The sequence below is a fragment of the Capsella rubella genome, unplaced genomic scaffold, assembly GCF_000375325.1.
Source record: "Capsella rubella cultivar Monte Gargano unplaced genomic scaffold, Caprub1_0 scaffold_5, whole genome shotgun sequence".
NCBI lineage: Eukaryota > Viridiplantae > Streptophyta > Magnoliopsida > Brassicales > Brassicaceae > Capsella > Capsella rubella.
The window spans coordinates 10,744,581-10,767,583 of NW_006238919.1; the positions used below are offsets into that span (position 1 = coordinate 10,744,581).

Consider the following 23,003-nt stretch of genomic DNA (forward strand, 5'->3'; position numbering starts at 1 on the left):
TATACTATATATTTATTCTATGAAGAATGTAGTTGTGATGACTATGCACATTACACTGTGGTATAGATGTTATCACTGATCAGTTACTACTTGTCTACTCCTGCTTGGTGTAACTCAATGGCTCAGATATGGTTTGAATGTGATTTCAAACTTTACTACGGCGTTTCATGGATTGTTTTTATAGATTTGACGACTAACAAAATGTTATGGATGTTGTGCAGACGTTGTCAATGTTAATATATGTTTACAATGCCATAGAGCGTTCAAATGATACGTTACTGATCATTGCCATTTGTCAATGACAATTTAACCGGTTGTTGAGTGTTTAGCGTCAATGACTGACCGGAAATGCAGGAAAGAGATGCATATAATGCTGAAATTTTTAACTGATGCACAATCTCATGGCCTGGAAAGACATAATTATGTTGTATATAAGAAGATAGTGATCTAACGTTCATATTTGCTTTATACGTTGATGGATCATCTAAATCCAACATAAAGATCACATAGATAATTTTTTTTTAAGCGCAACTCTGAAGCAAAATCTTATGCGAAGTTCCACTTTATTTATTTTAAATAAAAGGAAAAAGGAATTAACAACAAAAAAAAAACCATAAAAATTAGAATATCCGAAATTAAGCACAAAGGTGATGATGATCTCTCCAAATCCAAAGTTTCTCAGAACCATTATGTTAGGACGTTCCAGACAAATACTACAATAGACAATACAATATCTTAAAACTTACACGCACCATTGCTTGGGTTGTTCCCTACTACCATACCAGTTCCGCTGAAATTACAAGAACCATCGCTGCGACCGTGGCTCTGGAAGTAAGCGTTCATCACAAAAGACGCGTGCGTCCTCACACTGCTCGGGTTAAAGCACGAACCACCAGCTTGGATTGGTTTACAATCAACGCCTCCCTGACCACACACCCAGTTAATGTTGTCTTGCAGCTGCTTATCCGAAGCACCCGACCTCGCCACACACCATTTACCACCGGCGGTACTAGGCGCAGGCAATGCTGGACGGCCGCCACCACCTTGTCCGTTTCGGAGAAGACCAACATCGTAAACTGGGGAGAAATCTGCACGGAAAAGTCCCCAGTTTCGTTCTGCGGTCGGACCAGGTTTGCCTTCTTCGTTAAAAAGACCGAAAATGTAAGTCTCGAAACGTCTTTTAGGCATGAGAGGTGTCCCTTGGCCTTGTGCACGTTTGATAATGTTGAGGTTGAACCAAGCAGCGTTCGCGGGCGAGCACCAAGGTGCGTCACAAGCAGAAGGCCAGCCAGTCTCGCCAACAACGATGTTAACATCGCCGTATCCAAGAGCTTTCATGGCGGAATAAGTGGAGTCCATGAGGGCATCGAACATGTTGGTGTAGACGTGGCGGGTGAAGGGGTCACGGACTGCCTTGTACGGAGTACGGAAGATGGCGAAGTTGACGTTTTTGGGGTCAAAACCAAAGTAAGGGTAGGGGTTGACCATGAAAGGAGACTTGGTGCGGCGATGGTAAGCTAGGATTGGAGCTAATATGCCCTTGTCCCAACCAGCCCTGAATCTACCGCTGCTTGGTGCACCAGTCAAGTCATAGGCTATGATGTTGAGTGAGTGTGCGGTTGTGACCTGAGTTCAATTGCAACAAAATAGTAATATTAGAATCAAACTGTTACGTATGGTATAATCATGTGTGGACTAAATTACGAAAAAAAACATGTAGCATGATGTAAAGGGAAACATAAGACATGGCAGACACATCAAGAATCTAAAGGACACAACCTTGGACGGTGAGATAAGCACGTGGTATTAGTCTAAATGGTCAGATCTTACCACACTTTCAAATCTTTCAATTTTGTCTAAATAACGTGGAAATTAAAAACAGATATCAATCTAAAATAATTTTCAAAATAATCAGCTTTTGTTTTGAATATTTGTTTTTCAACGTTGTTGTTCCAACTTAATATGCGCAATTGATGGATGCATCGTCTCTGTTAAAACTTAAAAAGGAAAGAAAACAAAACAGTGCATCTTTTTCACGCCAATCAATTAATTCACTATTTCATAATTTTTCATGTTCTTTACTTCAAAAAATAAAAATAAAGCTACGTAAATCAGATAAAAATTCCGAAGTTTATCTAAGAATTTGTGAAATAATAATGCGAAACCATATTAATTTCTTTACAAAAAAACAAAAAACACGAATTAATTTCTAAACTAAAAATAGGAAAAAATCTGAAAAATGGGGGAAAAAAATAAGGAGAGAAAGGTGACCTTAACATCTCTGACACCAGCACGAACCAAAGCATTGTTAAGATTCCTCATCGCCGGCAAGAGATTGTTAATCATGTTGTTATCTCCGGTGAGCAAAATCTCATTTCCGACGGATATATACTTAATCTTCGTCTGAGGATGAAACGGCAAAATGTTAGCCGATACCCACCTACGAGCTTGTACCCCGTTAGCTAACGCCGGGATATCTACGTTAGGAACAGTGACGACGACGGAGATACCCGTACCGGCGAAGGCACGGAGGATGTCAGGGTTCACATCGAAGATCTTGACGCTGTCGATGGAGGTTTGAGTCTTGATGAAATTAGCCACCTGAGTAGGTGGTGGGAGGTTCCCGAGAGTTCCGTAGTTGACACCTATGGCGGAGATGACGGCGGGGAGAGAGAGGAACACGGCGGCGGTAGAGAGGAGGAGGATGAGGGAGGTGAGAGATCTTGACGGTGGCGCTTTGGCCATCTTTTTTTTTGTTTTTTCGTGGTTATTTCGGAGAGATAGGGGAAATATCAAACGATTCAAAGTGAAACCCGTGAATCGTTTGAGTTGTGTTTTTATTATGACGGAGAGAATTTGTTTTTAATTGTTTGGTATATTTGGATAAAAACTATTTATAACAATAGAAATTATTAAAATAAATAGATATGGCCGTTTTGTGTATGCGTAAACGTGTTGTATAAGTGTGTGTATATGTATATTTTTAGTGAGGAACAGCTGGATTTTTTAGAAAGAAAGAAGAAAAAGTTTGTGTTGTCTCTTTTTTTCATGTGCCATTTGCTTAAATTTAGGGCCGTTGTTAATTATTGAAAAAAGTGGATTTCGTTTTGAGTTGTGACCGTCAAAGTTTTTTTAGTTAATTTGGACAATTGTATTTTGTAACTAATTTACTAATAATACCCAAATTATCTGTATTTTTATCTAAAACTTACGCCTGTTTTAATCTCGAAATCAGTTTACGGGATTGGATTTCCTATAATATTATTCGTTATAAGAAAGAACAAAAATAAAAATTTGAAAGATAATTGTTGTTTTTTTATAAAGATGTTTCTCACTTTTCAGTGAGGTCAAGTGAGATCTGACTGTTTTCATTTTACTACTAAAACAAGATTTATTTTTAAAAATATCGTTAAATTAGTAATATTAAAGTACTTACCAAATGTGTATAATTAAAAATAAAAAAGAGATGAACGCGGTTTCGGATAGAGCCATCGGACACGTGTTGGTAGGAGGCAGGAGAGAGTAGTTTGGAGTTCGGACCAAAGTCAAATAGATTCGAAGTATGAAGAAAGATGATGTTGTTGAGGAAAGCTGATTCTTTAACTTTTACCGACACTCTTCTTCTTATCTTTTAGTTAGCCATTTGTTGTGCTTTTCGTTCGGAAAACAAAAAAAAAGAAGAAGATCCGCGTACGTCCATGTCTCTCCACATTAACTATTTTTAGTTAACAAACAGTTTATTGTCATTATCAAATGACATATCTAATTTACACACTTACACTGATTGCACAATCCACGCAACTTCTTTTATTAAGAAACAAAAAAAAAAACAATTTAACATAGTTACATTCTACTAGTATAATGTTTTTACACAATATAATATGATGCTTCTGTATACTAATACTTTCTAGACTAAGTTGACTGAAAATGCCAAAAATGTTTAGTTCAAGAAATTACCAAAATTATATTTGAATTTTTTTGAACAAATGTCAACTCATAGTGAAAGTTAATTTCAGAACTAAAATGTTGTGATTTCTATACTACTGTCTACAATTACTTAAACAGTTTATTGTCATTATCGAATTACATACTGGTTGCACAGACCACGTTACTCTTTGTAAAGCCCATTCTTCTTTCTCAATAAACAAATCACCAGTGCTAAGTTTTTTTTGTTTCTCTATAAATAAACGTAACATAAATTAATGGATGTCGCCATATTAGTGGGCTTTAACCATCTATGTTTATATGCTTTATTGGGCCTAAAGCCTTATAAAATAGAGCATCACTATCCACGCCGTTGTCTATTCTATTAACCCCACCCGTCACACACCGACCAAACCTTGCCCAACACGTCCACAATATTTTCCTCCTCCCTGATAAGTTACTTTATTACCCTCACCTTTCCTAATTTTTCAGAGAATATTCCCCTATCCCCTAGACATATGCGTCTTTTCCTATATAAAATATTGAGAGTAATATTTGTTTATCTATATATCAGTGACTCCTCCGAGCGACAACGGCCACTGAACACTCTTTCGATCTAATCTCTTTTTAGCTCTCTCTTCTCCCTGTGACTCTCGTGATCATCGTCTGAACAACAACAAAAACACTTTAGCGAAATGGCGAGAAAGTTCTTCGTTGGAGGCAACTGGAAATGTGTAAGTGATCTACCCTGCTGGATCCCTGTGTAGTTTTCAGTTTTTCCCCGATCAAGTGAACGAGATCGGAAAATCTCAGTTTTAAGGTTTTGTTTATGGTTTGCTTCGGCTGACGTAGAATTCAGATCCATGTTTTGGTTAGATGCTATTGATCTAGTACTGATGTTTGTGATTTGACGATTCGATTTCCCGATCTCATATTTCTGTCAATTTTGTTTACGAATTCTTGATCGATTGGTCTCGTGTTCTAGTTTTGATGGATCTGTGTTTGAACATGCTAGGATTGATTTGCTTTTTCCGCGTCATTTTGGATCACGTTCTTGTTATTTTGGGTCAAAGATGTTTTAATTTGTTTTGATTTTTTTTTAAAAAATCGAATGTAGAATGGAACTGCTGAGGAGGTGAAGAAGATTGTTAACACTCTTAATGAAGCTCAAGTACCTTCGCAGGATGTTGTTGGTAAGTGTAGCATCTCCATTGCTTTAATTGGACTTTGGTTTTTGTTTTCTACATCTATGAGATCTTAGGGATGTGCTGGGAAAAAAATTTTAAATTTGGGCATACAAACAAGTCTATCTCAATTTATATGGCTTGTTACATAGTGAAGCTGTGGGTAGATCAAATGTGCATTGATCTCTGCAAGCATGGTTAAATTGATCATGTGTTTGTTGTTAGTCAAATTATTCTTTATCATCTACATGTGATCCTTCATGTTTTGATATTGGTTATATTTCTGTTAATAGTGAGAACTTCAATTGTGATTGGATAAATAATTTGATGAAATTTTACTAATGCAGAGGTTGTGGTTAGCCCTCCATATGTTTTTCTTCCCCTGGTTAAGAGCACATTGAGGTCTGACTTCTTTGTTGCGGCACAAAACTGTTGGGTTAAGAAGGGAGGTGCTTACACTGGTGAAGTTAGGTGAGATTCTCCCCACTGGTGTATACTTTAATCTTATCATTTGTCTCAACTGTTTGTTTTTAACAGAGATCTTTACTGAATGAACCAATGAACCAGTATAGGATACGTGCCTGGTTATCAGGCGTAAAATGATTCACCTGTCCATTTGACTTTCATAGGAAGTCTTATGTATATATATCACGTGGTGTCTGTACTTCCTGCATATTATTTCATGCACTTATGATGTGTAATTTGTGTGTGCAGTGCGGAGATGCTTGTGAACTTGGATATCCCATGGGTTATCCTTGGTCACTCTGAAAGGAGGGCAATCCTTAATGAATCAAACGAGGTTAGTGATCTTTCATGATGGAAAAAAACAATTTATGGAGTACTACTCAAATCAGCTTTTAGATCCATGATTTTGGTTTTTGACTTGTATCCTTCATTTGTAGTTTGTCGGAGACAAGGTTGCCTATGCACTTGCTCAAGGTTTGAAAGTGATTGCTTGTGTCGGTGAGACTCTTGAGGAGCGGGAGGCTGGGTCAACCATGGATGTTGTGGCTGCCCAGACCAAGGCTATCGCTGGTAAGTATATCGTCAAACACTTGTCTCTTTTTGCTATCTGAGTTCATTCTCATTGACACTAAGACCTGTTATGATGATAGTAATTCCTGTTTCTACTCAATATACCCCCTTATTGTATATCTTCATACCACACAAAAATGTTTTGTTGGCTTAAGAACTCATTTTTGTTTGTAATGGCAGATCGGGTGACGAACTGGTCAAATGTTGTCATAGCCTATGAACCAGTGTGGGCCATTGGAACCGGAAAGGTTGCTAGTCCAGCCCAAGCTCAAGAAGTAAGTTGTTGTTGATGCATATGAGCAGTTGAACATTGTTGGATATGTTAAGTTTTTAATGGAAAACCAATTATCTTTATCTTATGGAAACTTATTACATTTATGAACAGGTACACGATGAACTCAGGAAATGGCTTGCCAAGAACGTGAGTGCTGATGTCGCAGCTACAACCCGCATCATTTACGGAGGTAGGTTTAACATATCCTATGTGACAGTAACACAATTCTGATTAATTTCCCCTCAAGAGTTTTATGTTACTTAGCTTGATTGTGCAAATTCATATCAGGATCCGTCAATGGTGGTAACTGCAAGGAGCTAGGAGGTCAAGCCGATGTTGATGGTTTCTTGGTCGGTGGTGCTTCTCTAAAGGTACATACATATACTATGTTTTGCCTTGATATAACATCTTCGTTTTGTTTCACTCAAAACCATGTCTGATGTATTTTTTTTGGGTTCATTTTTGCGTTTGCAGCCTGAGTTTATCGACATCATCAAGGCTGCAGAGGTGAAAAAAAGTGCCTAATGAGTTCATTAAGCAGTTTGAAAATGAATTACTTTTCCCAGTCTCAACTCTGATAAAATGAATAAGTTGGTATGATGATACATTTTGGTTCAGTTTGTATTTGGCAAAAGTTTCTCTGTTTACTATATTTGTTTTGAGAACGCAACAATCATTCTCTTCGGCCATTTATTAAGCTGTTAACTTGCGGATCTCTTCCTTTTTTATAAGTGAAGTGAAGCTGTGTTCGGTGTTGATAAATCATAACCCCTCGCGTTTTGATTCTAAACGTTTGTTTCTTAATTACCGATCAAACCCTACCCGTCTTGTTTATTAATATCAAAATGTCTTTGTTAATATTCTCTCAATGATGCTGTCAACCACTGAATGAAGGAAGATTGCAAACTTATCTGAAAGCTGAGAGATTAAAATGAGTGGGAAAGGGTTATTTTTTAATTAGTTTTTGTCTTTCGCTTTTGCCTATTGGCTTGTCAATTTTGACATTTTAGCTTTTAGAATACTATTATTTTCAACTTTATTGTCGTCATCATGAACAATGTTCAACATCGTGTAGATTAGAGTAAAAAAAATAAGAAAATGAAATTTCATGGTGAAGCAGAAGCTCATTATCAGTAATGTCAATGTTTTTGCTCGTAGAAAAAAGGATGCGTATGCCGACACGAATCTTGTAATGATGATTAAATAACTAATAAGTAATCAATAAAACGGCTCAGTGGAAGTAAAGTGTTCATGTAAAAAATATTAGATGGGATAAAAGTCCAAACGAAGAGCTCCGAATGTCAAAACTGTTATTAAAAAATTTGGACTCAAGGTCTCAAGTGTAATCAAAAAATGTATATGGGTTTTGACCCGACCACGAAAATACAACTCATGCCAATAAAATTGACACAATTACGTGACTCAGCTACAAATGTGATAACGTATCGGTAATCTCTCCCAAGTCCCAAGTCAACCCACATTTTTAGTAACCTTCATCAAATCATAGTATTTTATTTATTTATGAGTGTTTCACTTTTAGGAAAATAAGGATTTTTGAAAACTTATGTGTATTATATTATTTAGTTGACGTTAGACTTAATTGCTTAAGGAGCAAACAATTGTGACCATAGAAGAGGAGGTTTGACGAAGTCATCGATCCTTTCGGCAATGGAGTGATTTTGGGTCCGTATGACTTGAAAACACATCATTAATGCATTAGAAAACAAAATAGTTTAAACAAAAAAAATATTTTTTACATTCATTCAAAAAAAAAAAAAAAAAAAAAATATTTTTATTTGTTATACAAAGACAACAACATTTAGTTCAAACTTATTTACTGGCACAAATTTCATTAAACACAAGTATTATAGTAGAAATTTTTTTTCTTCTTACAAACTCATAATTTTCTTACCTACTTGTATGAAACTGTAACTTGTATAAGTAGATATGGCTTTGTACAAAAAAAAAAGTATAACTAGAGATGTTTCCTTGTTCTTTACAAACCTTATTTTCTTACCTACTTGTGTAAAAAGTTATGTTGAATTCTAACAAGGTACAGTTTTGCTTTTGTATGCGTTTCTTCTATTGTACCAATAGTACTAAAACCCGAATCTGTCTCATCATTCCACACCCAAAGCATTTAAAATCGAAAATAACTATCATTTTCAACAATTTTTTTGTCCTTTTTATGCATTAAACCCCACCACGGAGAATTCATAGACCAAGCAAAGATTCCAAAACCTAAAAGACCATCTGACTCAAACCTATTAAGACATCATTTTGAATCTTTAACGTATCATTATAGACGTTAAGCTCTATAGACTATCTACTATAGTCAGGTCCTTGCATAGAAGATCATATCAAACCTATAGCAAGTACAGACCATAAAAGAGCAAAGTCACACTGATTGATTTATTATATTATTACTAATTGAACTCGTTTCCATTAACTAGTAGAACCCCATAAAGTTTCTTTTGGTCAAATACTTTTGTCTGAATTCGTTTTTGGACACGAAAAAGAAAAAGACCTTTCTTCTTCCTTTGGTTGCCTCTAGTATCTCATCAACATCCATCTTCTCTTCTCATTCTCTCTCTCTCTCTCTCTCCTTCTTCACATCTTTCTCTTTCTCTTCTCAACTGTTCTGCTTTAATGGGTTTTATCTGAGAGAATCTGTTCTACACAAAAACAGCTCAAGAAGCCAATTCATTTTTGTCAGAAAAGGGCAAATACGATCTTTTTCATCATTTGATCCATCTCTCTACCTCAATGGGTTCTTGTCTCAGTTCTCGTGTCCTCAGTGCGTTCTCTACAACTACAATCTTCTTCTTTCATCTCCCATTTTTGTGTTTGTGTTTTTCTTCCCGGGGAAATTTGAGATTTTCACATGTTTATCTCTTCAAAGTCATGATCTTTTCGGCTAATTGTTAGTGGGTTTTAAGAAAAGGAATGAGATTTGCAAAGAATCTTCCCGTGATCTAACTTTAAAAAGTTTTCCCCTTTTTTTGGTATTCTCGATTTTGACTTTGGTCAACGCTTTTGTGTGTTGTTGTGCAGATAAGAGTAGTAGTGGTCTCGATGATCTTCATCTCTCGAGCTATAAATCGTCGTCATCATCTGCGGCAGCTCATAGGACAGAAGGAGAGATACTTAGCTCAACGAGCGTTAAAAGCTTCAGCTTTAGTGAACTTAAACTCGCTACCAGAAACTTCAGATCGGACTCTGTTGTTGGAGAAGGTGGCTTTGGTTGTGTCTTCAGAGGCTGGCTTGATGAGACCACTCTCACCCCTACCAAATCTAGCTCCGGTCTTGTAATTGCTGTTAAGCGGCTTAACCCTGATGGTTTTCAAGGTCACCGAGAATGGCTGGTACGACCCACTTGTTCTTATGTTTTCACCAATGTTTTGATTTCATGGCTCTGACTCTGACCTGTTGTGTTTTTTCTGTTGTTGTTGTGATTCAGACAGAGATCAACTACTTGGGGCAGTTAAGTCACCCCAATTTAGTTAAATTGATTGGTTATTGCGTGGAAGATGAACAACGGCTTCTTGTGTATGAGTTTATGCACAAGGGTAGTCTTGAGAATCATCTGTTCTCAAGTGAGTCTTTGATCTCTTTATGATTGATCAAAAACCATGTTTTGTGTTACTTGAGAGGTTGGTTGTTTGTTCTTATGTTTGAATTGTTTTTGAAGCAGGAAATCGGGATTTTAAGCCGCTCTCTTGGATTCTAAGGATTAAGGTTGCACTTGATGCAGCTAAAGGCCTCGCCTTTCTACATAGCGATCCCGTCAAAGTCATATACCGAGACATCAAGGCGTCTAACATCTTACTTGACTCGGTAATATGCTATTCTCTTTTGGAAAAACCCGTCAAGTGTACTTGTTGTCTTTATCAACGACCTAAACATACTGACTTTGTCTTTCAAAACAACAGGACTTCAATGCAAAGCTTTCGGACTTTGGATTAGCTAGGGACGGTCCAATGGGAGAAACAAGCTATGTTAGTACAAGGGTCATGGGCACATTTGGCTACGCCGCGCCAGAGTATGTCTCAACAGGTAAATTCTATCACTTCTCTGATATGAACTGTTACTAATATATAATATGGTCAATTGTTGTCTCACGAAACTTATGTTGTGGCATTAGTCCTGACATTGGTTTTAATGTGAATTTAAAGAGCAGCAACTACAGCATTTATGTTGTTAGAGTCTCATTCTTAGTTTCTTTCTCTCATCCTTTTATCTTTTTTTAGGTCACTTGAATGCTAGAAGTGACGTATACAGTTTTGGGGTTGTTCTTCTGGAGCTACTCTGTGGAAGACAAGCACTGGACCATACCCGCCCAGCCAAGGAGCAAAACCTTGTGGATTGGGCTAGACCGTACCTCACAAGCAGGAGAAAGGTTCTACTAATTGTGGACACTCGGCTTAACTCACAGTACAAACCCGAAGGTGCTGTGAGATTGGCAAGCATTGCTGTGCAGTGCCTCTCATTCGAACCCAAATCGCGCCCGACCATGGACCAAGTTGTCCGAGCCTTGGTACAGCTGCAAGACAGCGTGGTAAAACCGGCCAACGTCGACCAGATTAAGGATACCAAGAAACTTGTGGGATTGAAAGTAGAAGACAAGTACCAGAAAAACGGATTAAACAGAAAAACTGATGGTTTGTAGTAGGTATAGAATAAATGTGGTTACTGGTTAGGTCTCATGTCTCCTTTTGACTCCTTTGTTTATGTGTTGTAATATTGTCGTGTGAAGTGATTTTATTTCACTGGTTATAGTTTTGCTCCTGTTGACTTGGAGATAATCTATTGTTTTCTTTTGTTCTGATAGATCAAATATTTTGGTGATGTATTCCAAAACCACTCTGTTCTTATCAGTTTTAGTTCACCATATGTAACTAATTTCTACTGATTCAATTTGATCAAATATTTAATCATTATAGTTAAATAATGCTGCAACGTAAAGATAAATTGGGTGTGCCCAAAATACCATAATATAGTTACAAAAATCATTGAAAGTTTTAAATTGATCAAATTCCATAAAAAATGTCGTTAAACATACGAAATATCGAATCTTAAGCTGATTAAGTCAAAACAGAAATAAGTTGGATTAACATTAAAGTCATCATACTGTAATTAGATGTTCATTGGCCGTTACTAGACCAGTCTCTCTATTTGTTTTCCACGCAATTTTTTTATATATGGAAAAATGGAAAATAGCAATAAGGCCAAGCCCATTTAAAATATGGGCCTATCACTCCGACCAGCCAATAGAAAAAAATCAAAGAGAAGTCATCTTTTTCTCTTCTCTTAAAAGAAAGCTAAGGGTTCACTTCATCAGATCTGTCGTCTTGAACAATTTTTCCATTACCATCTTCTCTTCTTGCTTACTCTCAAGTTACACAAGTGCTCCGTTGCAGGTATGTTCTTGATCTTTCTCTTGAATCCTCCAATTCTAAAGAAATTACAGTTCTTCCCAGAAACAAGATTTTGTTTGATGAATTTGAGGATCTGGTGTTAAATACGTATCTTCTATGGTAGGCTTTTGTTTCCGAAACATGAGGAGATACAGTCCGCCTTATTACAGCCCTCCGAGGAGAGGCTATGGTGGTCGTGGTAGAAGTCCACCTCCTCCTCCTCGACGTGGATATGGTGGTGGTGGACGTAAAGGATCTAGCCATGGAAGTCTCTTGGTCCGTAACATTCCTCTTGATTGCAGGTAATTTCTCTTTCTCTCTCTGCTTAAAGCTGAATTTTTTTTTTTTAATTATCTTCTTAAGACTCTATTGGCTTTGCTGATTTTTTTGTTTTTTTTTATTTATATATTTATTTCGCAGACCAGAAGAGCTTCGTGTGCCCTTTGAGAGGTTTGGACCTGTGAGAGATGTCTATATCCCGAGAGACTATTACTCAGGGTGAGCCTCCTCTTCCTTTCCTTCTTGATGTCTTTATCTTTTTCGTTTCACCTGAATGTCTGTTGAGCTGTTAACCTTTATAGATAGACTAGTTATGTTATGATTAGCATTGTTTTCCTGTAGAATATGTTTTGAGTACCAATTTTCACTTCCTTTGTTTACATTGCAATGATGGTTGCTTCCTATTCAGTGCTGAACCGTTTGCTATTATAGTTTAAGGGTGTTTGCACAAATTGAGAAAGAATCCAGATGACATATGACTTTTGATTTTCGCGCAAGCTAGGCGGTTAACTTTTTTTGTTTGTTTGTTTACTCTCCACTTTCTGTTCAAGCTAAATTCTCGAGGTGAGAAGAGACCTTTTCCAATGAGTACTCGAAATTTCAGAGCTTTCTATTTCAACTTTCTTTTTCCATAGTACATTAAACGTTGAATGATTTCCCAGGGGGTATGTTGGCTTGAAGTTAAAACAAGACCAAGCCCCACATTTGATGAAGCCCTTGTGAAAAATTGCTTTAACTTATTGGTTCAAAAGGATATTAAGAGTCATTTCAAATCAAGAATGTTTTGTTTGGAAGCAAGTTATAAGTGAAGATGTTTTGTTTGGAAGCAAGTAATAAGTGAGGGTTTTGTTTGGAAGCAAGTAGTAAGTGAAGATTGTTCTATATGGAAGCAGTAGTAAGTGAAGATTGTTTCTTATGAAGCTTTACAATAAATTACTCAAACTTTAGAAGTTTGTTGGGGAAGACGAAATGAAGAGATCTTACTTTTGGGATCAAGTGCTTCTTATTTTTACAAGATCTCTTGCCTCTTTTCGAGTTAATGTGCTTAAACTGTTAAGAAAAGGTCAGCTACTAGCCATATATGCGTAAGTAGAAGTCTGCTTTCTTAGAAGTTCTCAGAAGATGACGTTTACTTAGACGTTCTCAGAAGCACAATTACGATATTTGAGAAAGGTATACAGACTAGTGGTAGAGTGTAGGCTGATTTTGCTGGTAATTTCAGAATTTCCTAGTGTTATGTGCATTTGCTATCAACCATCAAACACTTGAGATGATAAACTTCTTATGAATTATGTAGGGAACCCCGGGGGTTTGCCTTTGTGGAGTTTGTTGATGCATACGATGCTGGGGAAGCTCAAAGAAGCATGAACAGGAGGATATTTGCTGGGAGAGAGATCACTGTGGTTGTTGCTTCAGAGTCTAGAAAAAGGCCCGAGGAGATGCGAGTGAAGACTAGGACCCGTAGTAGGTAAGTTTCCAAGTTTTGATTGCTAAAGCAAAAGTTATAAATCATATTGCTCTTCATCATCAATACTCTGTAAGTTCTCTATCATTTTTCAATAGAAGTTAAGAACAATTATCAACGAATTGTCTTCTGTTTTCAGGGAACCCTCAGGCTCAAGAGGTCGTTCTCATGGTTAGTGATTTTCTCTCTGAGTATGCACTTATTATGTTCTTTAACAGACAAATGCCAACATATATGAGCACAGCTAGATTGTGACGCACTTGCTTATATTCATAGCTTGAGTATGTCTATGATTGAATGTTTTCAGGACGGTCTCGTTCACGGTCAATCTCTCGATCACGCTCTCCCCGTCGTCCATCAGACTCTAGAAGCAGATACCGATCAAGGTAACCTGCTTTGTCACTCATACATTTACATCAATATCATGTCAATGAGATGCATGTATAATTTACATAGTGGTGTCACAGGTCTTACTCTCCTGCACCAAGACGAAGAGGAGCAGATTATTCACCATCTCCAAGGAGAAGGCAAGAGGAACGTCCACGATCACCACCAAGAGGTCCACCTCGTGGAGAAGAAGAAGTAAAATACAGTCGCAGGTCCTACTCCCCTGGCTATGAAGGTGATGCTGCTCAAGACCGGGACAGAAATGGAGACAATGAGATTAGAGAGTAAGTGAGACATTGCGTCTGCTTTTCTTTTTGCCCCCTAAGGATTGTGTCTGATGATTCGTATTTGGACATTTTAGGAAACCTGGCTATGAACCAGAGGAAAGGCGTCGTGGTGGAAGAGCTGTTTCAAGGTCGCCATCAGGATCTAGGTCCAGGTCTGTGGAGGCATCTCCAAGATGATACTGATGTTAAGAAGCCATCTCTCTCCCTATCTCAAAGACCAAAGCTTTGTGCAACGTTTTATGGGTCGTCTTTGTTTCTCTCTAGTAGTGGTCTGCGTGTCTTCAAAAACTTTCTACTCTGGCTTGTTAAAGATAGTCGTGTCTTGTGATCTTACTTGAATCTGTCCTCGGTTTAATGGGTCTTATTCTGAATTTTTGTATGAAGATTGGTTAAGGTTTTGATGTGTGAATTGAAACGCAAGGAAACCAAGTCGTCTCTCGTATGGTCAAGATCGAGAAATGAAGTTTCTTCTTTATTTCGTAGCAGCAGCCGTTGCAAATCTCATGGAGAAAGTCTTATGTCTAAGAATTTCTCAGAAGAGAATAATTTGACTCCATCTAGAAAGCCATGATTCTTTTCTTGGGTCTACTTTGGACAATAAAAAGGCCCGATTACGTACTTTCTGATTGGTTCGTATACAACTTTCAAGCAGCCAATCTGGTCTTTCATTTTATATAAAAAAAAAAAACCAACAACTAGGAGTAAGATGGTAATTAATATAGTTGAAGTTGACCAAAACGTTCCATAGAGTTAGGTTTTATTTGCCTCTTCTCTTCTTCTATGGTACATAAAAAATTGGGTAAGGCATGGTCCGGTCTCGGAACCAACCAGGAACGCGGACGCAGGGTTATGTGTGTTTTGAAAGTTAAAAAAGAAAGAAGAAATAGTAAATCATGTGAACGAGAAGGTCTGCGTGTGTTCTTGCTTCTTGTATTTATAAGGACCCTTCCTCTCTCTCTCTCAGACATATCCACTTCATCATTTCTCTTTCTTCTTCTTTCTTCTTAATTTAGAAAACAGAAACCCAAAAAAAAAAAACTTGAAAAGAGAGACTCTTCTTGATGGCTGTGGGAATCCTTGAGGTTAATCTGATCAGTGGCAAAGGTCTCAAGCGATCTGATTTTCTTGGTAATTTATTTCTCTCAGATTATTTTTGTATCCTTTTAGAAATTGTTAAACCCTTTCTTCTATTCTATAATAAAATGTTTTGTTTTTTTGGTTCTTGATCAAAAGGTAAGATAGATCCATACGTTGAGATCCAATACAAAGGGCAAACCCGCAAAAGCAGCGTTGCTAAAGGTAATTTATCTTTCTAATAATATTCTCTTCTCTTCAGCATTTCCAAATCTGTATTATCATCCTTTATTCGGCTTTTTCTACCTTTGACTTTTTTTTTTTAATGCGCTAGAGAAGACTATTTCTCCATTTTTCATTTTCTATTTCACTCCGGCTTTATAAATAAAAAAGCCCACATGCTTGTATATTCTGATAGTTAGTGGTTGTCAACAGTTGCAACCTGCATCCATAAGTATTCCAAAATATCCTCATAGTCATAGCATTACATGCTTAATTAGCTTAGCTTAGCTACTAACTCCTAGTAAAGTTATAGTTTAGTATTCTTTTGAAATATAACTTTGTTGAAGACAAGGAAATAGTGGTGAATTGGTGATGGAATGGTATATACATACTTGATACTACTATTTGTTTGCGCTTTGTAACACGTTTTTGTCATTCATATTAATATATTATTCGATCATCAATTTTTTTTTTTGTGTGTTATAATGAAGCAAAAAAATAATTCGCTATGTGCATGTGTTAAAAGTCTATAATAAAATCAAATAAATATATAATTTTAATCTAAAGAAAACTAGCTTATTAATGTTACTAGGGAAAAATTAGTACATCTCAAGTTGGGATTCCCAACTCTCAAATATTTCACTATTTTATATTTGAGGCATTTGTGTGGTAGTTTATAAGTTTCTTTTCTTGTGTATATGGTTTAAAATTTGAAAAATGTTTTAGTGTAGTAGATGTGTATGGATAGAGCTTTCTTCTGAAAGCAGTCATCTCATTTAGTGTGATATTGTCTACCTCATTTTCAACCATTCATCACTACACCAAGCTCCATATTAACTTATTAATTAACACTATCATAGGAGTCACAATAACTGTTTATTTACTAAAGAAAAAGATTGTTTTAATTTCCTATAAACAAAATGCATAATGAAATGTGAGAACAACATGATATAAAGGAACCTTTGGTAGCATATTAGTGAGAAGCTGATTGGAAATCGCTGTGTTTATTTAAATGAAGAAGATGGAGGTCGAAACCCGACATGGAATGATAAACTGAGATGGAGAGCAGAGTTTCCTGGCTCTGGTGCCGATTACAAACTCATCGTCAAAGTCATGGACCATGACACTTTCTCTGCCGACGATTTCATAGGCGAAGCCACGTACGTAATATCATATATATTCATATCATGATACGTACGTAAAAATGATTTGGATTAATCTTTGATTAATGAATAAACAGGGTACATGTGAAAGAGCTGTTGGAATTGGGAGTCGAGAAAGGAACGGCGGAGATTAGGCCGACCAAGTACAACGTTGTTGACTCCGATCTCTCTTTTGTCGGCGAGCTTCTCATTGGAGTTTCTTACTCTCTTTTGGTTGGTTCCCTTCTCTCTCTTTTGTTTTGTTTTTTTTTACTTTTTCATGTTTTTGCTAAGCTAAATCTTGTGTAATACCTCTTACTGAAAAAAGAAAAAAATTGGTTTTTGTAATTTTGGGAATTTTCAGCAAGAAAGAGGAATGGAGGGAGAAGTGTTTGGAGGATGGAAGCATAGTCAGGTTGATTAGTTTCGTTCCTTAATTAATATTTGCTGATTCTATGTTATTTGTTTTATCTTTAGTGTCTACATCATTAAGCTATTCTTAAGTTTGAAAACGAAAATTATAATTTTAATATTGTATCATGATTTGTTAGTTCTACAGAATCTCCAACTTTAGTAAGAGCATGTGTATGAAATCTCATTGTATTTATAATTAAAATTATACAGAAATGTATCAAAAAGGAAGACTGTTATAAAACAAGGTTTGGTAGCATTCACATAGTGACAAAAAAAAAATTAAAAAAAATCCTTTATGTTGCTGATCAATTGGTTAAAGAAAACGGCTCAACCATGAAGTTAGCTATCCTGTTCAACAGGTTTAGACCAAAAACTGTTTCTTCGCAATTGATCTTGACTATTAGATTCAGAACTTCCGTGCATTTCCCTTCGACTGTGATGGTAATCAAAAGAGGGATCTCACTGCTCAAGATTTTGCTGCTGAATCTTATTCGCAGACCAGTTGCATCTTCGAGTGTGTTTGCAACTGGTAAATCCACAGACACAAGGTGTAGATTTGAGTTGCTAAGAACCTTTAGTGTTATACATTCGCAGATGCTGAGAAATTTGTCTTTCCCATTCTCCATTCTTGAATCTTTGACATGATCGTCAAATGTACACCTACCAAAAGTGAAGAGAACCCATGTTAAGGGTATCAGTATGCAAAATGAAAATCATCTCTCTGAATGGAGAAAGAACAATTTTAAAGAAAGTAAAACTCGAAACTTCTTATACAGCAATCTACAATTTAAGTAGAGAAAGCAGCTAACCTTCGACTATACTCAAACATTCCAGGTAATCGTGATTCTGTGGCTAAGTATTCCTCGATGCTCATAGAAAATGGTTTCACAAGGTATCCAAGATCAGGTCGTAACTTGACAGGAACCTTCTTTCCATTGTAATGTAAGCTTAACCTCATGGGAAGCAAGTGGTGATGAAACCGAACCTGGATAAGCCTCTTTACACTCTGACGTGCTTCAAGGCAACTGATTTCCTCAACTGGAACTAGTGTTGGCACATTGTTGTAAGATGCACTGCAAGGTTTACGAAAAGGTAAATGAGATTATTAGATAAATTAAAGATAACGGATTTCTACCAAAACTAATTCCTTGCAGGATTAAGGATGAGAACTTGTGTAATATATAATTAAGTTAGGCACATTTATGTAAGGCTAAGTGATAAATGGATTAGGCAAAAATCATGTTAATTAAATCAATTGCGTGTATAAAGGAATCAAACTCACTTTGCGTTACCAACCAAAGTCTGTTCAGAAGAGTCTGCTACCTTCATTGATTCTTCATCTTCTAATTTCACGTCCAGAATAGGTTCCCCAGAGCTGTTCTCAAACAGAACTTCTACGCAAACATGTAATGGGGATACAGTAGAGACTTCAGATAAAAAGGTATAATCTACCTTCAAGCCACTACCATTTCCAGGGTCTAAGAGACTATAGCTTTTCGGCTTCACTCGGCTTCCTATATCACCAATGGATATCTTCGCATAAGAACTCTGATTACTATTTGATGCAGATCGAGTCTGATTTGCTGTACTAGGCTGATCATCTAACCACAAATCCAGGGCCCTTTTGGACCTTAGTTCTTCTTGGTCAGCGGAAACAGAAGTCTCTGAAATTTGAATTAAAGGAGCAGCTTGATCGCTGGCATCATTAGATACCATCATTTCATCACTGCTGAACTCTGAACCAACAGAAGATTCAGAGTCATAATCAGAGGAACCATCCTCATCCACTGTTTCAGAGGATTCCTGAGAACCATCCAGTTCAGCTCCGGCCTCCCTTTGTCTATTTAAATTTAACAGCTGGTCATGTTCTTCAAACACAAAACTACAGGGCTTTGGAAGAGGTTCATATCCAGGGGCTGCATGAAGAACTATATGTGACAGAGATCCAGGGAGAAAGAACTTATTGTTCAGAGCTAAAGGTGTAAAAGGTTTCAGTTTTTTTCCAAATATATGTTCCACAACATGCACAGCAATATTTTCTTGTGATGCAACACTGTCTTCTGCGGGCTCATGGGAAGCTAATTTGTAAGACAGCAGTTTCTTGAGTAAACGAGTTCGATCACGAATATCATAGCTTAAGTCACATTCACCCAGTTCAAGCATATAAACCATAATCCGTTTCAAAATCTGAAAGTCGTCAACCTCTGCACTTAATAGAACCTGCACATACAAAGGCGATCAATATCTTCTGAGAACTGTAGAGAGACAGTAGCACAAGCAGTAATGATTTTCTACACTAAAAGATTTCACAGGACAGAAAAGCCATCGGATAAATTGATTAATCAAGAAATCTTATTATTCGTTAGCAAATGGAACTTTTAGAGAGAAAAGATGATAGCATTGTTCAAATAGCAAAAATGTAGATGCCCTTTCTCATTGAAAGATATAAGCTTTTCTTCGGGATTGATGAAGAGATATAATATGGTTATACTAAAGGTTTTCTTAGATATAGTTATGTCCAGAATAAAAAATTATAAAGCAACCCCCCTTAGCTATACCTTAGCAGTAGTATTAAGAATCTGTAGTTTTGTCTCTGGTGCCTCTGATTTAAAACTCCATGCAAGGTACTTAGTTAATGTGGTCAGCATCCTAGGAATGATAGGACCCAAAGAGCAGTAAACCCCTACCATCCAAATAATAGTTGCACGAGCAGCAGCTACCTTTATTGAATCGAGACTACGGAACAACTGAATTATCACCTTCAAACAACCAAAATGAAAAAAAACAATAATCATTGAAATAATGTAGTGGGTTCAAAGCATGCTTTTGAAATAGGTAAGATAGAGATGCTCAAACAGTAAATGAGATGTGTATACTTTCTCATGACTATGGGGATCTCGCTCTATGATAGTCTGAATCGACATCACGGCTTGCACCAACACTCCAGCTTCTCCATCTACGAACTCGAGATTGCCAGCAAAATTTTCTGCAACATTGTGAGAGCTGCTTCAACCGTACTGCCAAATAGGTCAACCAATGAATACAAGTGAAATGAAGCATAACTGACCTTGTCGAACTAGTGCTAACAATCCATCAAGACATGTAGTTGGAATTGTCGGCAGTCTTTTTGCACACAAACCAATTGCTGCAATTGTATCAGCTGCAAATCTTCTGTCCGGATCTTTAATATAATCCTTGAAAAAGATCATGGTTAACAACACTGGGCTTCTTTATAATACTGGAAAATCATATACTTCTATAATCAACTAAGGATAAAGTGGTACCTCAAACTCTCTTAAAATGGAAGAGATAGATGAAGCGGTAGCAATGAGAGAAAGCATCTCCAGCTTGTGTGCTTTAACTTGATATGCATCTGACGAACAAATAAAGAAATTTTCGAAGTGTGGAGCAAAGAGAGAAGGGGCTGCTTTGGCGAAAACTAGGATATTGCAGAGGACCTGCCACGAATATGAATAAAACAATGCTAAGAGAGCAACTTCTTCAAGACTACACAGATGTGTGGGGAGTTTGGGGTGGACGGACAAGATAAACATGGCGAGGAAAATAAGAATTTACCACATATTTGGAGGCGCTGGATGACCTAAGCAAAAACAAGAGCGGTTTAACAATTTTTTTAACATCTTCTAGAGGCGCCATTATCCATTGAACGCCAGCTGCTGCTAGTACAACCGCACTGTTATTACTCCATAACAATGGGGATGTACACTGAAGCAGGATCTTAACATCTTCATTATGTGCAATAGATGTGGTCTCTTTGCTATCAAATCCAGATGTAACTGTATCGGGGCAACTAGATCTAGATAGATACTCATCTGGACCTTCAATATAACATTTAGATACAGCATTAACCAGATTAACATCAAATGAATCACTTTTTCCACCATCTTCTTTATCCAATGTAAGATCTCTGACTAGGTCATCCTTCTCACAGAAGCCATTAGTATCCATACCATTTAGGGACAGCATCAAAGACTCCCGTACAAGTCCATGCCTTGCAACCACGTACCGCAAAAGAGTTCCAATGAGTAATATCTGACCCCACTCTTCTACGTCAGGAAGAATCTGACACAACTTCTTATAGTTCTTTCTGATCAGTTTGAAGTTATTTGGACAGATTGAGGTGAATGCCGCTGCAGCTGCTCCAACAACTCCTGGAGAATGGTCATTCAATAACATCCCAACTAGCTGCAACAAGGTTAATTGTTCCAATGAAAAATCCCCATTCGCTAGGAAAACTCCTAAGCACAAGGACATCAAAAACACATATAACCTACCCTCATACATGGCAGGATTAACAGAGAGTATTGAACTACCAATGGGACAGGGACACACAAAAACTAAAAGATAGTGACAGGACAAACCTCTTCAATAGCAGGAGCATGTTCTTCCAGCCGCAAATCATGCAACTTAGGAAGAGCATTTGCAGCACATTTTCTGACATAGACTGCTGGATCTCTTGCACCTTTACTCACAGCAGCAAGTGCAAGAGGTGCAATATCATGTAAGCGAATCCCTGCCATAGTACGAAGTGCCCAAGCCCTAACCAATGGGTTTGGATCCCCCAAGTCCTTTTGAAAATAGTTGATGGATAACAATGCTTCATTTGGACGCCTACATAAGAATGAAAGATAAAATGTAAAATACTTTCACACAAACAAAAAGTACCCACAGTATATATGAAACACATATACGCACAAATCACTAATTTGGGTTTTACACACTTTTCCGCATATTGTAGCAAATACAAGTAAACTAGCTTCTTCACTTCCGATGACTGTGACGCAACATTCTTCACCACCTGCCATTCAAATTTGTCCAATGAAATGTTTAAAAATCTGAGCAGCGAAAGTCTTCTCTCTATATGATCCAACAATCTAAACTATTATAAGATTGCAACCTTTAGATCTCACGGGGTCAATTCAACTGATACTGAATATAAAAGGATCAAACCATATAAGGCAAACACCTGAGGGAAGAAATTGGAGACGTCAAAGCCCTGTGCAATAAGAGCAAGGAGACGCTTAAGAGCTTCACATTTCTCGGATTCGAACTTGCTATCAAGAAGTGGAGCAATGTTGACGTCCTCCGGATCGTCATAAAGATGAGCGTCAGTGCCGATCCGGAGCACCACAGCTGAAGCTTTGCTCAGAGTCTCCGCCGTCGAACCAAACTGATTAAACATTTGAAGTTTCCGATCAAATCGCAATTCCGCAATTCAAAGAAGAAGAAGATGAAGAAAACAGCAGCAAGTAAGAGAGACAGAGACGATGAAACGAACTTTTCAGAAGAGAAGCTTTGTGTTTGGATGATGAAATATCCTTGTCCAGAATTCGGATTAGTCTAAAACCCGTATAGAGATAAACCGGATCTTACAGACAAATCTTTAATCGTGCTTGATGATAGCCCGGATAAAAGCCCATCAAGAGTGGGCTTATAATAAAACGGACATTAAAACCCTAAACCCATCTTATATTTATACGATATTAAGTCACCGTCGTCATCTTCTTCATCGTTGTTCTGATTAAATTTAATTTTTCTTTTGATTTTCTTCTGTGCTTTCCAGGAAAGTGGATCTGATTTTTTTGGAATACGAATTCGATGAAATTTAAAATGTTTGTGGGCGATGATTAAAAAGAGAGAGGCTTGAGAGGGGAGTGTGAACAAAACTCTCATGGGATGGAGAACAAAAAAACCCAAATCGAAATCGATGGAGAAATGTTTATTTTTTCCCTTTTTTGATTTAAGGGTTCTTTTTGATTCATCCCTTACCCTCGATGACGGTCCTTCCAATCTTTACACTTGATATGAGCCCCCTTTTACTATATACTTTCGTTTGGCTTTAATTGTTGAGTTAGATTTGGCCTTCTAACAGTAATTC

General features: G+C 37.2%; 6 protein-coding genes and 1 non-coding gene across 11 annotated transcripts; 5 read left to right on the forward strand and 2 right to left on the reverse strand.

Annotated features, from left to right (window-relative positions):
- Nucleotides 1-593: 593 nt before the first annotated feature.
- LOC17887001 (glucan endo-1,3-beta-glucosidase) lies at nt 594-2,871 on the reverse strand. Its single transcript, XM_006291051.2, has 2 exons — nt 2,272-2,871; nt 594-1,626 (listed from the first exon to the last, which is right to left on the reverse strand). The coding sequence occupies exons 1-2, from the start codon at nt 2,743-2,745 to the stop codon at nt 736-738; spliced, it is 1,365 nt and encodes a 454-aa protein (XP_006291113.1). The 5' UTR covers nt 2,746-2,871; the 3' UTR covers nt 594-735.
- Nucleotides 2,872-4,522: 1,651 nt separating this feature from the next.
- Nucleotides 4,523-7,179, forward strand: LOC17885978 (triosephosphate isomerase, cytosolic). Its single transcript, XM_006291660.2, has 9 exons — nt 4,523-4,658; nt 5,042-5,117; nt 5,456-5,579; nt 5,823-5,907; nt 6,011-6,143; nt 6,324-6,418; nt 6,529-6,607; nt 6,706-6,788; nt 6,892-7,179. The coding sequence occupies exons 1-9, from the start codon at nt 4,620-4,622 to the stop codon at nt 6,940-6,942; spliced, it is 765 nt and encodes a 254-aa protein (XP_006291722.1). The 5' UTR covers nt 4,523-4,619; the 3' UTR covers nt 6,943-7,179.
- Nucleotides 7,180-8,937: 1,758 nt separating this feature from the next.
- LOC17885279 (probable serine/threonine-protein kinase PBL1) lies at nt 8,938-11,280 on the forward strand. 2 transcript variants are annotated; one of them, XM_023782018.1, is made up of 6 exons: nt 8,938-9,214; nt 9,472-9,782; nt 9,878-10,013; nt 10,109-10,254; nt 10,350-10,473; nt 10,668-11,280. In XM_023782018.1, exons 1-6 carry the CDS (start codon nt 9,184-9,186, stop codon nt 11,084-11,086), a joined length of 1,167 nt encoding a protein of 388 aa, XP_023637786.1. In that variant the 5' UTR covers nt 8,938-9,183; the 3' UTR covers nt 11,087-11,280. The 2 variants fall into 2 exon arrangements, with proteins under 2 accessions (XP_023637786.1, XP_023637787.1); XM_023782019.1 differs by having other exon boundaries at nt 8,941-9,214; nt 10,112-10,254.
- Nucleotides 11,281-11,728: 448 nt separating this feature from the next.
- On the forward strand, nt 11,729-14,681 carry LOC17885639 (serine/arginine-rich SC35-like splicing factor SCL30). The gene is made up of 8 exons (XM_006291459.2): nt 11,729-11,837; nt 11,959-12,136; nt 12,255-12,332; nt 13,411-13,581; nt 13,718-13,749; nt 13,886-13,964; nt 14,046-14,249; nt 14,327-14,681. The coding sequence occupies exons 2-8, from the start codon at nt 11,976-11,978 to the stop codon at nt 14,427-14,429; spliced, it is 828 nt and encodes a 275-aa protein (XP_006291521.2). The 5' UTR covers nt 11,729-11,837; nt 11,959-11,975; the 3' UTR covers nt 14,430-14,681.
- A 365-nt stretch (nt 14,682-15,046) lies between these two features.
- Nucleotides 15,047-17,244, forward strand: LOC17887405 (elicitor-responsive protein 1). 2 transcript variants are annotated; one of them, XM_006291919.2, is made up of 5 exons: nt 15,047-15,380; nt 15,486-15,551; nt 16,570-16,708; nt 16,789-16,924; nt 17,055-17,244. In XM_006291919.2, exons 1-5 carry the CDS (start codon nt 15,314-15,316, stop codon nt 17,112-17,114), a joined length of 468 nt encoding a protein of 155 aa, XP_006291981.1. In that variant the 5' UTR covers nt 15,047-15,313; the 3' UTR covers nt 17,115-17,244. The 2 variants fall into 2 exon arrangements, with proteins under 2 accessions (XP_006291981.1, XP_006291982.1); XM_006291920.2 differs by having other exon boundaries at nt 15,048-15,380; nt 16,567-16,708.
- Nucleotides 17,245-17,276: 32 nt separating this feature from the next.
- Nucleotides 17,277-22,400, reverse strand: LOC17884699 (AP3-complex subunit beta-A). Of its 3 annotated transcripts, XM_006290468.2 has the most exons (11): nt 22,092-22,400; nt 21,847-21,923; nt 21,487-21,736; nt 20,681-21,310; nt 20,389-20,562; nt 20,172-20,298; nt 19,981-20,090; nt 19,663-19,863; nt 18,387-19,324; nt 17,914-18,177; nt 17,277-17,764 (listed from the first exon to the last, which is right to left on the reverse strand). In XM_006290468.2, the coding sequence occupies exons 1-11, from the start codon at nt 22,305-22,307 to the stop codon at nt 17,410-17,412; spliced, it is 3,342 nt and encodes a 1,113-aa protein (XP_006290530.1). In that variant the 5' UTR covers nt 22,308-22,400; the 3' UTR covers nt 17,277-17,409. The 3 variants fall into 3 exon arrangements, with proteins under 3 accessions (XP_006290530.1, XP_023637932.1, XP_023637933.1); XM_023782164.1 differs by lacking the exons at nt 21,847-21,923; nt 22,092-22,400 and adding an exon at nt 21,821-21,839; XM_023782165.1 differs by lacking the exons at nt 21,847-21,923; nt 22,092-22,400 and having other exon boundaries at nt 20,681-21,363; nt 21,487-21,556.
- Nucleotides 22,401-22,743: 343 nt separating this feature from the next.
- Nucleotides 22,744-22,938, forward strand: LOC111830783. The gene has a single exon (XR_002834124.1). It is a non-coding gene; the product is annotated as a small nucleolar RNA snoR125 (small nucleolar RNA).
- Nucleotides 22,939-23,003: the final 65 nt, after the last annotated feature.

Bases quoted from the DNA above. Each gene is read 5' to 3' on its own strand.
- LOC17885978 (XM_006291660.2), top strand. From the start codon at position 4,620: ATGGCGAGAAAGTTCTTCGTTGGAGGCAACTGGAAATGT. The intron at 5,580-5,822 runs GTGAGATTCTCC...TTGTGTGTGCAG, and splicing joins GCTTACACTGGTGAAGTTAG to TGCGGAGATGCTTGTGAACT. The intron at 6,419-6,528 runs GTAAGTTGTTGT...ATTTATGAACAG, and splicing joins GTCCAGCCCAAGCTCAAGAA to GTACACGATGAACTCAGGAA.
- LOC17887405 (XM_006291920.2), top strand. From the start codon at position 15,314: ATGGCTGTGGGAATCCTTGAGGTTAATCTGATCAGTGGCAAAGGTCTC. The intron at 15,381-15,485 runs GTAATTTATTTC...CTTGATCAAAAG, and splicing joins CAAGCGATCTGATTTTCTTG to GTAAGATAGATCCATACGTT. The intron at 16,925-17,054 runs GTTGGTTCCCTT...GGGAATTTTCAG, and splicing joins GAGTTTCTTACTCTCTTTTG to CAAGAAAGAGGAATGGAGGG.
- LOC17884699 (XM_006290468.2), bottom strand. From the start codon at position 22,307: ATGTTTAATCAGTTTGGTTCGACGGCGGAGACTCTGAGCAAAGCTTCA. The intron at 21,311-21,486 runs GTTTGTCCTGTC...ACCTTGTTGCAG, and splicing joins ATGCTCCTGCTATTGAAGAG to CTAGTTGGGATGTTATTGAA. The intron at 20,091-20,171 runs GTCAGTTATGCT...ACAATGTTGCAG, and splicing joins GTTAGCACTAGTTCGACAAG to AAAATTTTGCTGGCAATCTC.
- LOC17885279 (XM_023782018.1), top strand. From the start codon at position 9,184: ATGGGTTCTTGTCTCAGTTCTCGTGTCCTCA. The intron at 9,215-9,471 runs GTGCGTTCTCTA...GTTGTTGTGCAG, and splicing joins TCTCAGTTCTCGTGTCCTCA to ATAAGAGTAGTAGTGGTCTC. The intron at 9,783-9,877 runs GTACGACCCACT...GTTGTGATTCAG, and splicing joins AAGGTCACCGAGAATGGCTG to ACAGAGATCAACTACTTGGG.
- LOC17887001 (XM_006291051.2), bottom strand. From the start codon at position 2,745: ATGGCCAAAGCGCCACCGTCAAGATCTCTCACCTCCCTCATCCTCCTC. The intron at 1,627-2,271 runs GTCACCTTTCTC...AATTGAACTCAG, and splicing joins CTGGTGTCAGAGATGTTAAG to GTCACAACCGCACACTCACT.
- LOC17885639 (XM_006291459.2), top strand. From the start codon at position 11,976: ATGAGGAGATACAGTCCGCCTTATTACAGCCCTCCGAGGAGAGGCTAT. The intron at 13,582-13,717 runs GTAAGTTTCCAA...TTCTGTTTTCAG, and splicing joins AAGACTAGGACCCGTAGTAG to GGAACCCTCAGGCTCAAGAG. The intron at 13,750-13,885 runs GTTAGTGATTTT...GAATGTTTTCAG, and splicing joins CTCAAGAGGTCGTTCTCATG to GACGGTCTCGTTCACGGTCA.